The following is a 15,863-nucleotide window of genomic DNA, read 5'->3' as shown; positions in this document are numbered from 1 at the left end:
ATGACAATTGGCATATAAACATTCTTGGAAGTCAGACAAACTAGCAAATTAGCCTCTCTTTTGGCTGCTACTTTGAACCCACAGTTTAACCTCTGTTCCTTCATGTTTCTTCTGTTTAAAGGAGATGATGGCATTTATCCTGCTCACTTAATAGGATGTCAGAGACATTTAATGGGATAATACATGTCTGAGCTCTCTGCAGCCTGGTAGTTCTCTGCACCCGCTTGGTGATATGGTTTTATGATACCAGCAGCAAAGGAGGATCTTATACCTCCAATTTGTAAGAGCCTGGGCTGGAGTCCTCAGTTGGCCTTGTAGGACATGCCCTGGTCCCTGCAAAATAGGGACACAGCTTTGCTTTTAGTCTTCTTCTATTTATACTGTTGTCAGCATGTTATTGAGATTTCAGAGTTGGCAGCATCATTGCTACAGTGGGAAAGTAATTACCACAAGCTTATTCTACATGTTTATGGAAGAAATTACATTTACTAATTATGTATATACCATAAGGAAGAGTATTTGTTAGGATTTGTTTCTTAAAGTAAATTAAATTTACTTTCCTGAGGAACAATGTATGTGGTAATAATATGACATTTAAGTCACTATCCAAGGCTTCACTATCTTAATATGTCAACATGTTCATTAATGTTGTAAACTGACTTTCTCATGAGAAACTATTAAGATTCTGCTGACCACCACCCTACCTTTCCTGGGACCAACCTGCTTTAGGGCTGCCATCCCAGGAATAATTACTACTTACTACCCCTTCCATTCTTAAACATCCTTATTTAGAAAATAAATTTTAAGGTCACCACAAAATAAATAAATAAGCAAACAAACAAACCATAATTAAGACATTTAAAAGTATTTTCCATTTTGCTTTAAGAAACAATGAATCTTTATATTTGACTTTTGTTTTTTACAGTACTAGTGATCAAAGCAAAGGCCTCTATGTGCTAGGCAAGCATTCTAGCACAGAGCTACAATCCCATCCACCACCACCACCACCCCCTTTTTTTTTTTTTGAGACAGTCTCATTAAGTTACCCAGACTGGCTTCCAATTTGCAATCCTCCTGCCTCAACCTCCTAAGCAGCTGGAATTACAGATATGTACCATCCAGTTATATTTGACAAATATTTTTGATGAAAACAATACTTTAAAAAGTTTTTTTGAGAATAATGACACTTTTTTTACATTCCTGTTAATTTTATCATTTGTGTTATTTCTGAATCCATCACTATTGACTAAGGTTTTCTCTCTCATTATAGGATGTATTTTCTTCTCTACACATCAGATATCTACAAAAATGTAATTTCTTTGAAAAGGTAAAATAAGATAATTTTATTCTTTCATTTTATATGCATGTTTCACTCATCCAACTACGCTTTTTAAAGATTTTGCAATATCATACACAATTTCAGTTTGTATCTCAAATGTTTTGTATTATTCAACTTTAAATAACAAAAGTAAATACAATGATATAAAATATCTAAAAACTAAGTAATATAACCTTAGAGTAACAAAATGACTACTTACAGTTCATTCCTGACTTAATATTCATCTGAAAAAGCGAACAAACTTATGCCTCCTACTGATACACAAATAAAGCTGAGGATAATAAGAAATTTTCTCACATCATTAAAAATAAAATTGTATTTAAATCTCTTTTCTTTCTTCCACTTGCAATGTTTCTATGTTTCTATGTCAAAGAACAAGAGGTTTTAAAAGCCAACAATAACACTGACAATTAGTGTGCCCACTTTAAATGAAAGGCACTGGCTATTTGGCTGAACATAAAAGAATCAATTTTTTATAATGTCTATAGCTTCTATGACATCAGTAGATTGTGTAATAAGCCTTAGGAAAAGATATCCCATTAGTTCATTTTTCCATCAGAACCTTGTTATTATGAGAAACAAACCAATTTTTTTAAACTTACTGTTTTAGTGCCATGCTTCAGTGTTATCTCATGTGAGTCAGGAATCTTTTGGACAGGATTCTGAAACAGCAAAATTCCATGACATCAATAATAATGTATTTGGGGAGAACTACATATCATAGGAAATATATAATTTTTAAAAACTATATTACTGGCTTTTTTAACACATAGCTTAAAAATAGCAAATGAGATTAATCAATTTATGTTATATGCATGTACAGATATGGCATAATGAATCTACTATTATGTATAATTTATAATGTACCAATAAAAATAAGTATTTTTAAACAGCAGAAAAAAGTATAAGGATATCTTTTTTCATCTGTTTCAGCTGATAATAAATTGATTTTAAAACTCTAAAAAAAAAACCTAAGAAATTATTTAGGTCATACAAAATTATTTGTTAACAAAACCTAAACATTTAACATGATCCAAAAATAAATGAATAGTTGCTGATAATATAATTCATAAGGGAGAAACTGGGAATTTGTTTTTGGAAATCAAGAAAAAGAGTAAGGACTGGGAATGTAGCTTAGAGATAGAGCATTTACAAGCATGCACAAGGCTCTTCTGCTGTAGGGAAGAAGGAGGGAAGGAAAAGGAAGGGGGAACAATATCAGCCAAATTATATTATTATATTGTGTGCATATGTAAAAATATAACAACAAATTCCACTGTTATGTACAATTATAATGCACCAATTTAAAAATATGGAAAAAAATATGCTGGAATCCCAGGTAATCTGAAGCTTAAGGCAGTAAGATCACAAATTCCAGGCAGTCTAGGCAAATTGAAGAGACCCTGTCTCACGTGTGCAAAAGGCCCTGGGTTCAATCCACAGTACTAAAGAAAAAAAAAAAAAAACTGGAATAAAACAAAATGAATTTCCATGTTTTTTTCCTTTTCATTAAATGTACTTTAGAGTGAACAAACCTCAAAACTTTTGGGGGATGGTTTTGAAAAGTCTATGTTACAAAAATCAAAGTGAATTTAACAGACATAAAGGAAAGAATAGACTGCCTAATCATTATTATTGCAATTAGAATTTTAAAATGACCTAACAATTATAATTGCTGACAAATTTAAAAGAAGTGTTTTATATAAAACACTGTTCCCCTGGTAATGAATACTAAAATAAAATCACAACTTACATTAAAATCTGATTACACTTTACTAAAATATAATCCTTTATTTTCCTGTTTGCATTGCCTCGAGAAACTTACAAAGAGAGTAACTGAAGGAAATTAATAAATTAGGATACCACCATTTATTGTACTTTAATTTCAAAAATTACTTTAAAGCATACTATTACCTATATATAAAATAATCATTTCAGACTTCCTTAACAATAACCATATTTTGGATCTCAGTATCCAAAATATTAAAAATCCTCTTTATTTGTATTTGGGCATACCTCTATATGTTCTATACTTTATTTCTAAGAGACAAAAAAGTTTTCACAAGATAGGTATATATTTTTTAACCCTTAAAAGCTAAAAAGCAAAAAACCTTGTTCAGGAATGGTACAAATAAAAAACCAAGAGTTATTCACAAATTCACTGATTCAATAAGCATTTATTAGTGATTTATTTATTAAATTATTTATTTGTTAAAGTACAATTAATTGAAGTGCATTAGACAGTCTCTATTCATCCCCCTTCCCAAGAAGCCAACGTTCTAAAAGGCAAACAACAATGACTATTTCAATGCAAATAATACTACAACAGAGTCCAGAGTGAATAACTCAGGGACAATAAAGAGGGGAGCATAAATCAGACTAAAGACATCACTGTGATCATCTGAATAAGAGATTTCATTGTTTATTCAAGTCTCCACTTGCCCAAGAGCAAGATAATACACTAAAATTCTATGCCCATTATAAATTCATTGATTATTTTACAATGTACTTAACTAAACATGTGGAGTCTAGCAATTCCTTCTTTTGAATCTGAAACCTTTCCCCTGCTATGTCGCTTTTTCTTTTTTTTACAACCAAATAAAGTATTTCCAATATTAAAATAAAACAGGCCTCCCAGCCACATAGAAAGAGGGGGCAGAGAAAGCCTACTGCATATATATCTCAGCCTGGGTGGCATGCCTGGCCTGTGTAATGAATGGGGGGAACATGGAGTTGCATAAAAACATAATAAATAAATAAAAAGCAAGCCCATTGATATAGCTCAGTGGTAAAATCCCCTGGGTTCAATCCTCAGTACCCAAAAACAGAAAGAAGAAAAACAAAGCAAAACAAAAAGACTACTGATTTCCCCTACATTTACTGCCAAGTTGCTATCTTTTCTTTTGTAATCAAGCTTTTCCAAACTATGATTTCAGTCAGTATCTCTGCTTTCCTTCACCCTTGACTTCTACCACTTTGGCATTTGACATTTTATTCCTAATGCCTAACATAGTTCTGGGCACATAAGAGACTGTCAGTAAACATTTCTTGAATGAGCAAACAAGTCACTAGGAATGCCCCTAGACACTTTCAGTACTTAGCCTACACACCTGACTTTTCATCAACATGGTAACTATTTAACTTTGTCCTCCATCTTGAAACTGTCCTTTCCTGGGATAAAGGCCTAGACAAAAAAAAAACAAAAAACAGAAAAGCCCAAATTCTAAAATATAGCTCTGCCACTCAGTAACCATGTCATAATCTGAAGGAAGTTATGACTCTGTTTCCTCATTTGCACACTACAGGTAATAGAACCTGCCCCACAGGTTACTGTGAACTTACTGTTTAAAACTTCTCGTGCAGAGTTAGGCACATAGAAGGGTTCAATAAATGATAGCCACTCTTTGTTCGAAGACTTACCTTCTATCTCTCTGGTCATATCATCTTAGTCTTTTAATAGGCTTCTATTCTTCTTCACCTTGATAAGTCCTATTCATTATTCAAGACTCAATGCAGATGTGACCTGCTCCTGGAAGCATTTCTCAACATTTCAAACTCTAGGTTAAATGGCCCTTCTATGTACTCCCAGGACAACCTTTCCCTATCCCAATCATAGCACTTACCATAACATATTATAATTTTCTATCTCCCTCCCTCCCATCACTCCCTAACCAAACTGAAAAGTGCAAACTTCTCAAAGACTATGTATGTCTATCAACTCTGGATTACCAGTTCACAAAACAGTCAGTGTACAGCAGACATACACAAAAAGTTTTAGGAATAATTGGCTCACTCTGATTTGTTTAAATCACAATCACATTAGATTATAACTTAATTTACACTCAAACTTTAGACTGAAGACTATATCTATAAAGAAAATCAGGTGCTATCACTTTTGGTCAGCCAACTAAATGAGAGGCAGAGGATAAATGCAAATTTCTAAAAAATGAAAAACTTTTAAGATCAAATTATTATATCCCAAACTAAAATTAGATTGAAAATTACAATAGAGAAATAAAGGCAATTCTGTTTTAGTCAGTTTGCATCTAAAAGGTTTTTACAGTCCATTACTACCACAAATTAGATTAGAAGGCAATTAGGAACCAGTAAGGTATTGAACAGAAATAAAGAAACAGCTGGGGAACTTTTGGTTTATTTCAAGTCAAAAGTATAACTATACAGTTTAATATATTGTGGAAAATGCTGAACATACCTATTTCAGAGATGTCAATATTCTAACACATTAAGGTTCCAAAGTCAACATCCATGTGAAGTGAATATTTTTTAATCAAAGAAAAAAATTTATAGTTGCATATATATATATATATATATATATATATATATATATATATATACATATATATACACATACATATACATACATACATATATTCCAACACAAATTTCAAAATAATTTAAAGTCAAATGAATTCTAGGCTAGCCCTATGTTCAATTATCTAAGACACTGCTCCCTTTATAGCTGACAATATTTGTAAGCAATGAGAACTCACATGTAAGTGCTAAGCATTCTTGCAAGAACCAAGAGAGCAGTTGAAATGTTTTGCTTAGAGAACAATCTATTACACTCTGCATCTCATTTCATAACTAAATACTTTTTCATCATTTAGCAAATAGAAATAATGTCACAAAAAAAAGCTAGGATGAAAATTATTTCATTTAATTCAATGCAGAGTGTGCCTATATATAGACAATTTCTAACATTTAAAGAAAAACTTATAAGAACACAGAACTTAGTATTTACATTTTGAGTGAATAAAATGTTTAAGTAAATGTTGTTTACATTTAAAATCAAAGTTTTACTGGAAATCATGTAGAGTATAACTCATTAAAAAATACATATAATTGGTACAACTAAATCATCTAAAATAGTAGCAATCCATCTTTTGGTAGCATATCACTTGGTAGTGAGTGTTCTTTTTCCAGAACTTTTACTAATGACATTTTGAAATATAGCTTAATGTGAAATTTGCCATAACAGTAAAATATTTTCAACATTTTCCTGCCAAGGAACACCATAAACTACATGACTTAAATGAAGTAATTTATTAGAGAATTCATAACAAAAGCTACAATCTTAATGGAAATGGGGTAAAGTATCACTTTTTGTTTTGGTTTGATTCTAAATACCAACCAAAGGATTATTTCCAGACTCTTTAGTCTACCTGCATTAACAATAATAGTAAACATATCTGTAATAATATGAGTAATTCTATCTGATGATAGAATCTTCCTCTCTTTCTTTAGGTCAGGAAGTATGATTTACTCAGCTTTGGACAGAGAACTTTGTGAGGTGGAAAGGAAACAAGGAAAGGGAATGAAAAGATTAGCATTATTTAGTCTCCTATCTGTATAGGATTTGCAGCACAATTCAAGGTTCTTCCATTTATCAGATATGTGGTCTTACCTTGATGGTTCTCACCAAGGAGAATTTTGCTCTCCAAGGGACTTTCATCAAGGTCTGGGGACATTTTTAATGAGCACAATTGGAGAGGTGTCACAGATGTTAATAATCCAATATTGCACAAGACAGGCCCCACAACAAAGATTTATCTAGACTAAAACATCAGCGGCACCAAAAAACAATGGTGATTTTAAGGTTTGGTTTTACACATCTTCATAATAGAAAAAAAATGATACTAATATTGATAACATCCATGATTTTAACTTGGACCAAAAGTGAATATATACGTAAAATTGATTCACAATTATTAAGTCCACAGCAAAGAGTGGTAATACTTATTTATACCACCCCTTATCTCCAGCTTTGCACAATATTTGGCTCTAATTTGTAACTGAATTAAACCTCCCTTCTAAGCCTCAACCATTCTCACCCGGAACCTCCTTCCAGTAACCTGTAGTGTCAGTTGTCCTCCTGCCCACAATTCCTTCCTAGCCTTCTGGACACACATAACCCTCACCAAGACCTGCCACAAACCATTGCTGTGATTGCAAGCAGTCCCATTAGTGGGACTGAAGCATATGCTTTCTAAAGGATTTTTCACCTATAAAATCATCTGTATTTTTAGGCCTTAGGAAAAAGTAATTTATTTCTTTTTTGATTGATGAACAGATGTTATAGGGGTGGATTTCTCAATCTGTCTGGCTACACTATAATCTAAACACATTAAAACCTTACTAATTAAATTCTGAGCAATATTTCCAGGAACTCCTTTCTACTCCAGATTTGTTTATCCAATGATTAAGAAATGATTCTCCTTTCTTAATCTCTAATTTTCACATAGGAAAACACATACCACATAGGGAAAAACTGAAAATAATGTCAATTTGGGGGAATATATAGCTGCTTAAAATAATATTGAAGAATGAGACTTCTGCTTTCTGGGAAGCAGAAGCAAATGAGACAGATGAATGTACCTTTTCCTATTCCTCTTACTATGGGCAGCTAAACTATGGATTATATTTATAATAAACATAAGACTCTAAAAAACAGAAGAAAGAAACCTCAGGACATGAGGAACACCCTTATTCTGAGTTCCTTCAGTTTGCTCTTGTCTCATGTATTCCAGATTTAAGGCTAAAAAAGACAAACACCCAAAATTGCCACTGGCACTGACGGAGGGAAAAGAAAAGAAATCCTAACAAAGGCCTACTCTCTGTAGCCAAAGGGCCACAAAACGGGTAGCCTAGCAAGACAGAACACTTTTAAACAATAAATGCCCTATTACAGTCAGTAGCCCAGAAAAAAAAACTGAGACTTTACTCCCATCCATGACAGCTAAAACCTACAGCTCCTCTCCGAACCATGCCAGCAAAAGCAGAATGCAGAGCCTAGATTCTGCCTGGTGAGACCATAACAAGGCACTCCCCACCATGATAATATCAGAGAAGGTTAAACAGAAGGCAGCAAAGACTTGCATACTCATTGGCTGGTATTGAACCCCTCTCTGCTTTGTGGCCTCAGCACAAAATGTGGGGAACCTGGACTTCCACCCTAGCTAGTGTGGGCACATCACACCCACTCCTACAAAAGTAGGCTAGTGGTCAATCAGGATTTTCAACATGACCCAATGGGTAAACAGCCACCAACATGAGTATGAGTAGAGACCCTGTGGGGAGTTAGAACTCCCATCTCACCTGTAAACGGAGGAGACCCCCTGGAGTCTCAATGAAGGTCAAATGGGGACCTGGACTGATACCTTCATCTGACAGTAATGAGACCATCCCCAATCTACCCTCTTTGTCTGCCAAAGCAGTGTGAATGAAACCAGTTAAAACAGAAGGTTTACATAAGATACAGAGTAGCAAAATATATTAAAAAATTCTCCAGGTTTCAATTGAAAATTGTATATCAGACCAAGAACCAGAAAGATCTCAACTAAATAGAAAAAAAGGCAATTAAATGATGCCAACACTGAGACAACAGAAATGCCAGAATTATCTAATGAAGACTTTAAAGCAGCCATTAAAGGAAAAAAAAAAAAAAAAAAACCTTCAATGAGCAATTATAAACACGTGAGTGAAAAGAAAAAATATCCTCAGCAAAGAAATGGGAGATATAAAAAAAAGTCAAATGCAAAGTTTAGACTTGAAAAATACAGTAACAAATATATAAAGCTCAGTGAATGAGCTCAAAACAAATGGAAGAAAGAATTAGTAAACCAGCAATCAAAATGACAGAAATTATCGACCCGAACAATACAGAAAATAGGAAAAAAAAAAAAAAAAAAAAGACTCAGAATTGTGAGACTGTAACAAAAGATCTAATAACCTTCATTTCATCAAAGTTTCTGAGTCTCAGACTGTAATCCCAGCACCTCTGGAGGCTGAAGCAGGAGAGTCGGAGTTCAAAGCCAGCCTCTGCAACTTAGTGAGGCACTAAGCAACCAGTGAGATCCTGTCTCTAAATAAAATATAGAAAAGGGCTGGGGATGTGGCTCAGTGATTAGCACCCCTGGGTTCAATCCCCCGTACCAAAGAAGAGAAAAGAAGGCAGAACTAAAAAAAAAAAAAAAAAAAAATCACTCCAAGAAATAATGGCTGAAAAATTCTCAAATATGTGAAGATTTAAGAAACTAAGTGAAAACCAAATAGGATGAATTTATCTTTGAATTTAAAGAAACCCATGCCACAACACATATTAGCTAAACTTCTAGAAACAAAGAAAAAACTTTGACGGCAGCCAAAGAAAATGACACTTTATCAACGGAGAAATAGTAATTTAAAATGATAACAAATTGCTCATAATGAAACTGTGGAAACCAAAAGGAAGTGGCATAATGTTTTTTTTTTTTAAAGAGAGAGAGAGAATTTTTTATTTTATTTTTCAGTTTTCGGTGGACACAACATCTTTATTTTATTTTTATGTGGTGCTGAGGATCGAACCCAGTGCCCTGCGCATGCCAGGCGAGCGCATTACCACTTGAGCCACATCCACAGTCCAGTGGCATAATATTTTGAAGTGCTAAAAGTGTCAACATACTGTCAACATAGAACTCTACAACCAGTGAAAATATCTTTCAAGATTAAAGGAGAAATTAAAAAAAAAGAATTTGTCATCAGCAAACTTACCCAGAAAAAAATGGTTAAGGGAAGTTTTCTATACAAAAGAAGAAAAGGTGGGCTGGGGATGTGGCTCAAGCGGTAGCGCGCTCGCCTGGCATGCGTGCAGCCCGGGTTCGATCCTCAGCACCACATACAAACAAACAAAAAAAAAAAGTTGTGTCCGCCGAAAGCTAAAAGAAACAAATATTAAAATTCTCCCTCCCCCTCTCTCTCTCTCCCTCTCTCCTAAAAAAAAAAAGAAGAAGAAGAAAAGGGAAGGAAGGAAGGAAGGGAGGGAGGGAGGGAAGGAGAAATAACACAATATTCAAAAATAACAGGAAATACACTAGTCTTTCCTCCTTCTGCTTGGTGGCTGAAGCATAAAACTCTCTGATGTGTATGTATGCAGAGTAAATATTTAAGATAATTACATTATAAATGGTGGATGGTAAAGGGAAATAAGGTTTCTATATTTACTCAAACAAATAAAATGACACTAGTAGATGTGATAAATTGTGTATATACAAGGTAGTACTTAGAGCAAGCTCTAGAAAACTCAAACAAAGAACTAAACTCAAAACATTATACTCTCATATGGTCAAATGATTTTGACAAGGGTGCCAAGAACATTCAGTGGGGAAACAACAGTCTTTTCATACATGGTGTTAGAAAAAACTGGAAACTCAAATTCAAAAGAATAAAGCTGGACCCTTACCTTACATCATATAAAAAATGAACTCAAAATAGATTAAAGATATAAAACTCTAAAAATCTTTAAAACAGGGTTGGGGATATAGCTCAGTTGGTAGAGTGCTTGCCTTGCAGGCACAAAGCCCTGGGTTCAATCCTCAGCACCATACAAATATATATATATATATATATATATATATATATATATATATATATATATATATTTTTTTTTTTTTTTTTTTTTTTTTTTTTAATAAAACAGGGAAAAAGTTTCATGACATTTGATTTTACAATGGATTCTTGGATATGATGCTAAAAGCATAGGCAAAAAAAAAAAGACTTCAATAAAATCAAACACTTGTACATCAAAGGACACTATCAAAGGAGTGAAAAAGCAATTCAAAAGATGGAAAAATTAATTGCAAATTATATTTCTAATAACAGATGAGTATCTAAAATATACAAAGAACACCTACAATTCAATGACAAAAAAACACAATTAAAAAATGGACAAAGGACTTGAATAGACACTTCTTCAAAGAATAAGCACATGAAAGAATGTTCACTAATTGTTAGGGAAATGCGAACAAAAACAATAGTGAGAACACTTCACATTCATTACAATGGCTTTATTAAAAACAACAAAAACAGAAAATAACAAATAAAGTCAAGGGACAAATTAGGATCCATTGTATGTTGTTGATAGGAATGTAAAATGGTAATACTGCTATGAAAAACAGTACAGAGGTTCCTCAAAAAATTAACATAGAATTACTATATGACCTAGCAATTCTACCTCTAAGCATATACCTAAAAGAATTGAAATCAAGGTTTCTCCTTACATACCTATGTTCATAGCAAAATTATCCAATAAGAGACAAACGGTAGAAGGAACTCAAGTTAACAATCCACAGATGAATCATTCAACAAAATATGATATATACATATAATGAAATAGTATTCAACCTTAAAAAGGAAGGAAATTCTGACACATTCTACAGCTTGGTTGAACCTTAAGAATAAGCTAAGTCAAACAAGCCAGTCTTATACACACACAAAAAAAGTTATTCTATGGGGGCTGGGGTTGTAATTCAGTACTACAGCCCTTGCCTAGTACGTATATGAGGCCCTGGGTTCGATCCTCAGCACCACATAAAGAAACTTAATAAAATAAAGGTATTGTGTCTATCTACAACTACAAAAAAAATTTGAAGTTATTCTATGATTCCCCTCTATGATATATCTAGAACAGTCAAATTCAGAAACAGAAATGAGAATGATAGTTGTCAGAGGCTAGGAGAAGGCTGAAATGAGAAGTTGTGTAATGGGTATAGAGTTTCAGTTTTACAAGATGAAAAAATCTGGAGAGCAGCCATTATATTAGTCAGCTTTGCACAAGTCACTGTGACCAAAACACCTGACAAGAATTTAGAGAAAGGTAAGTTTATTTTGACTCTTGGTTTCAGAGGCTCAGTCCACAGTGGTAGACTCCATTGCTTTGGGCCAAGGTGAGGCAGAAGAACATCATAGTGAAAGAGCATGGCAGAGGTAACGAATCCTTCCAGGGCATGCCCCCAGTGACCCACCTCCTCCAGCCATGCCCCACCTACCTATAGTTACTAAGCACAGTTAGTCCATTCAAACTAGGATGAACTGATGTTTACACTCTTATAATTCAATCATTTAACTCGTTATTCCTGCATTAACACAGGATCTTTTATGGAATACCTTATATCCAAACAATAATACCTATACAATAATATGAATACATACTACTTCCCATACACTTATATACTTGAGAATATATTCCAAGACCCCAAGAAAATGCCTGAAATTGCAGAGAGTACTAAACACTATAATCTAACACCTGTTGCTATAACTATTGCAGAGACAGCAAAACTAGCCTGAAATTTTCCTTCTTCACAATTTCATGCATAGAAGATTCATTCTTACCACAGATTTATACGACTTTAGCATAGAACTTATTTTTCTTTCCTAAATAAGTCAAGAACTTTCACCTTCTCCTTTAAAAGAAGCATTTCTTGCTTTTCTTTGGTTTAGCCAAATTGCCAGCATCACTTCTCATGACTTTGGGGCCATTATTAACAAAAATAAGTTATAAAAAATAAATAATATAAGAACTGCAATATTGCAACAATCAATCTTATAACCTAAACAGCTACTAAGAGACTGAGAGGCAGGAAGCATATACAGTGTGGATGTGTTGGACAAAGGGATGATTCATGTCCAAGAATATATGGCACAAGATTCTATCATGCAACACCGAAAAGGCATGCAATTTAAACTTATGAATTGTTTATTTCCAGAATTATCCATTTAGTATATTTGGACCATGGTTGACTATGAGAAACTGCAACCACCAAAAGCACGATCACATCAAGAATTAATAAATGGGGGACTGGGTTGTAGCTTAGTGGTAGACTGCTTGCCTAGCACTAATGTGAGGCACTGGGTTCAATTCTCAGCACCACATGAAATTAATTAATTAATTAAAGATATTAAATCCATCTACGTGAAATTAATTAACTAATTAATTAAAGATATTAAATCCATCTACGTGAAATAAATTAATTAATTAAATAAAGGTATTAAATCCATCTACAACAAAAAAAATTTTAAAAAAAGAATTAACAAATGGATCGATTCAAAATCTAAAAAGCTTCTTCTCAACAAAAGAAACAATCAATGAGTTGAAGAAAGAGCCTACATTTTGGGAGCAAATCTTTGCCACACACACATCAGATAGAGCACTAATCTCCAGGATATATAAAAAACTTTAACACCAAGAAAACAAACAACCCAATCAATAAATGGGCTAAGGAACTGAACAAACACTTCTCAGAAGATGATATACAATCAATCAGCAAAAAATGAAAAAATGTTCAACATTTCTAGTAATTAGAGAAATGCAAATCAAAACTACTCTAAGATTTCATCTTACTCCAGTCAGAATGGCAATTATCAAGAATACAAGCCAGGCATGGTAGTGTACACTTGCAATCCCAGAGGCTTGGGAGGCTGAGGCAGGAGGATCGCAAGTTTAAAGCCAGCCTCAGTAAAAAGTGAGGTGTGGGGCTGGGGTCGTGGCTCAGCAGTAAGAGCCTCCCACATGCGAGACCCTGGGTTCGATCCTCAGCACCACATAAGAATAAATAAGTGAAATAAAGGTATTGTTTCCAACAACAACTAAAAAATAAATATTTTTTTTTTAAAAAAGTGAGTTGCTAAGCAACTCAGTATCTCTAAATAAAATATAAAATAGGGCTAGGGATGTGGCTCCGTGGTTGAGTGCCCCTGAGTTCATTCTCTGGTACCCCCCACCCCACACAAAAAAAATAAATAAGAAAAATAAAATGGGCTGGAGTTGTAGCTCAATGGTAGACCACTTGTCTAGCATGTTTGAGGCACTGAGTTCAATGCTCAGCACCACCTAAAACTAAATAACACACACACACACACACACACACACACACACACACACACACATATATATATATATATATATATATATATATATATATATATATATATATTAAAGGTATTGTGTTCATCTACAACTAAAAATATTTTTTTAAAAAAAGAATGCAAACCACAATAAGTGTTGGTGAAGATGTGGGGGGAAAGGCACTCTCTTACATTGCTGGTGGGACTGAAAATTGGTGCAACCAATCTGGAAAGCAGTATGGAGACTCCTTAGAAAACTTGGAATGAAGCCACCATTTAATCCAGCTATCCCATTCCTCAGTTTACAACCAAAGGACTTAAAATCAGCATATTATAGTAATGCAAAAAAAATCAATTTTCATAGCAGCTCAATTCATAATAGCTAAACTGTGGTAGCAACCTAGATGCCCTTCAATAGATAAATGCATATATATCATTATCAATAGATATTGATAATTTCTCAGTACATGGTTAAATAATTTTTGTACTTATGTGAAGACCTAGAAATTCAAAGTACATTAATTCTTATATTTATCAGAAGTTATATTGTCTTTCTAAAAATGCATGATACTATTAATAGATAATAGTATATATATATACAATGGAATATTACTCAGCATTAAAAGAGAATAAAATTATGGCATTTGCAGGTAAATGGAGTGGGAGAATATCATGCTAATCGAAGTAAGCCAATTCCAAAAAACCAAAGGCCAAATGTCCTTTCTGATAAGGGAATGCTGATCCATAATAGGAAGGGGGCAAGGGGAAAATGGAGGAACTTTGATTGGGCAAAGGGGAAGGAGAGGAGGGGATCTAGGGGCAAGAAAGATGGTGGAATGAGATGAACATCATTACCCTAGGTACATATATGGCTGCACATATGGTGCAATGCTACATTGCATATATTTAGTTCTTTTGCTCATTTATTGCTTATGTGGGTTTCTGGTATTAAGTTTTTTTAGTTCTTTATATATTCTGAATGTTAATTCCCTGACAGAGAAGAAACTGGCAAAGATTTTTTTCCCATTCTGTTGGATCTCTCTTCACACTCCCATTTCCTTTGCTATACAGAAGTTTTCAAGTTTGATGGTATCCCACTTATTAATTCTCGGTTTTATTTCTTGAGCTTTAGGGATCTTTTTTCCAATAAATAAAGATCTTTTCTCCAACATATATTTTTGGCAACTTTGTCAAATATCAGATGGCTGTAAGTACACAGCTTTGTCTGAGTTTTCTATTCTGTTCCAATTGTCTTCATGCCTATCTTGATGCCAATACCATGCTGGTTTTGTCACTATAGCTCTGTAGTATAATTTCAGATCAGGTAATGTGCTGCCTCCTGCATTACTCTTCTTGCTCAGTATTGCTTTGGCTATTCTGGATCTCTTATTCTTTCAAATGAATTTCAGGATTGTTTTTCTAATCCTGTGAAGAATATCATTGATATTTTGATGGGGATTGTATTGAATCTGTATACTGGTTTAAGTAGTATGGTCATTATGACAATATTAATTCTGCCTATTCAAGAAAATTGGAGGTATTTCCAACTTCTAAAGTCTTTGATTTTTTTATTCAGTGTTCTACAATTTTCATTTCACCTCATTGGTTAGATTAATTCCCAATTTTACATGTTTGTTTGGTTTTTGAGGTTATTGTGAATGTGATAATTTTCCTGATCTCTTTCTCAACAGAATCAGTGTTCAAGTATAGAAAAACTATTGATATTGATATATGGGCATTGATACGGTATCCTGATACTTTTTGAATTCATTCATTAACTCTAGAAGTCTTCTGTTGGAGTTTTTTTGGATTTTCTAGATATAAGATATATCATCAGCAAACAGAT

General features: G+C 33.7%; 1 protein-coding gene and 1 pseudogene across 3 annotated transcripts in view; one reads left to right on the top strand and one right to left on the bottom strand.

Annotated features, from left to right (window-relative positions):
- Wdr70 (WD repeat domain 70) overlaps positions 1-15,863 on the bottom strand; it is a 289,453-nt gene that overhangs the window by 241,455 nt on the left and 32,135 nt on the right. For all 3 annotated transcript variants that reach the window (XM_027936264.2, XM_071612680.1, XM_071612679.1), the window contains one exon: positions 1,942-2,001. In XM_027936264.2, coding sequence (XP_027792065.1) covers positions 1,942-2,001 — 60 coding nt within the window. The remainder of the gene's footprint in view (positions 1-1,941; positions 2,002-15,863) is intronic.
- Positions 3,968-4,070, top strand: LOC114093516 (small nucleolar RNA SNORA51; annotated as a pseudogene).

This window comes from Marmota flaviventris, chromosome 5, assembly GCF_047511675.1.
Source record: "Marmota flaviventris isolate mMarFla1 chromosome 5, mMarFla1.hap1, whole genome shotgun sequence".
In the NCBI taxonomy this organism is placed as follows: domain Eukaryota; kingdom Metazoa; phylum Chordata; class Mammalia; order Rodentia; family Sciuridae; genus Marmota; species Marmota flaviventris.
The sequence above is the reverse complement of the archived record's forward strand: the minus strand, read 5'-3'. Positions and strand labels throughout refer to the sequence as shown.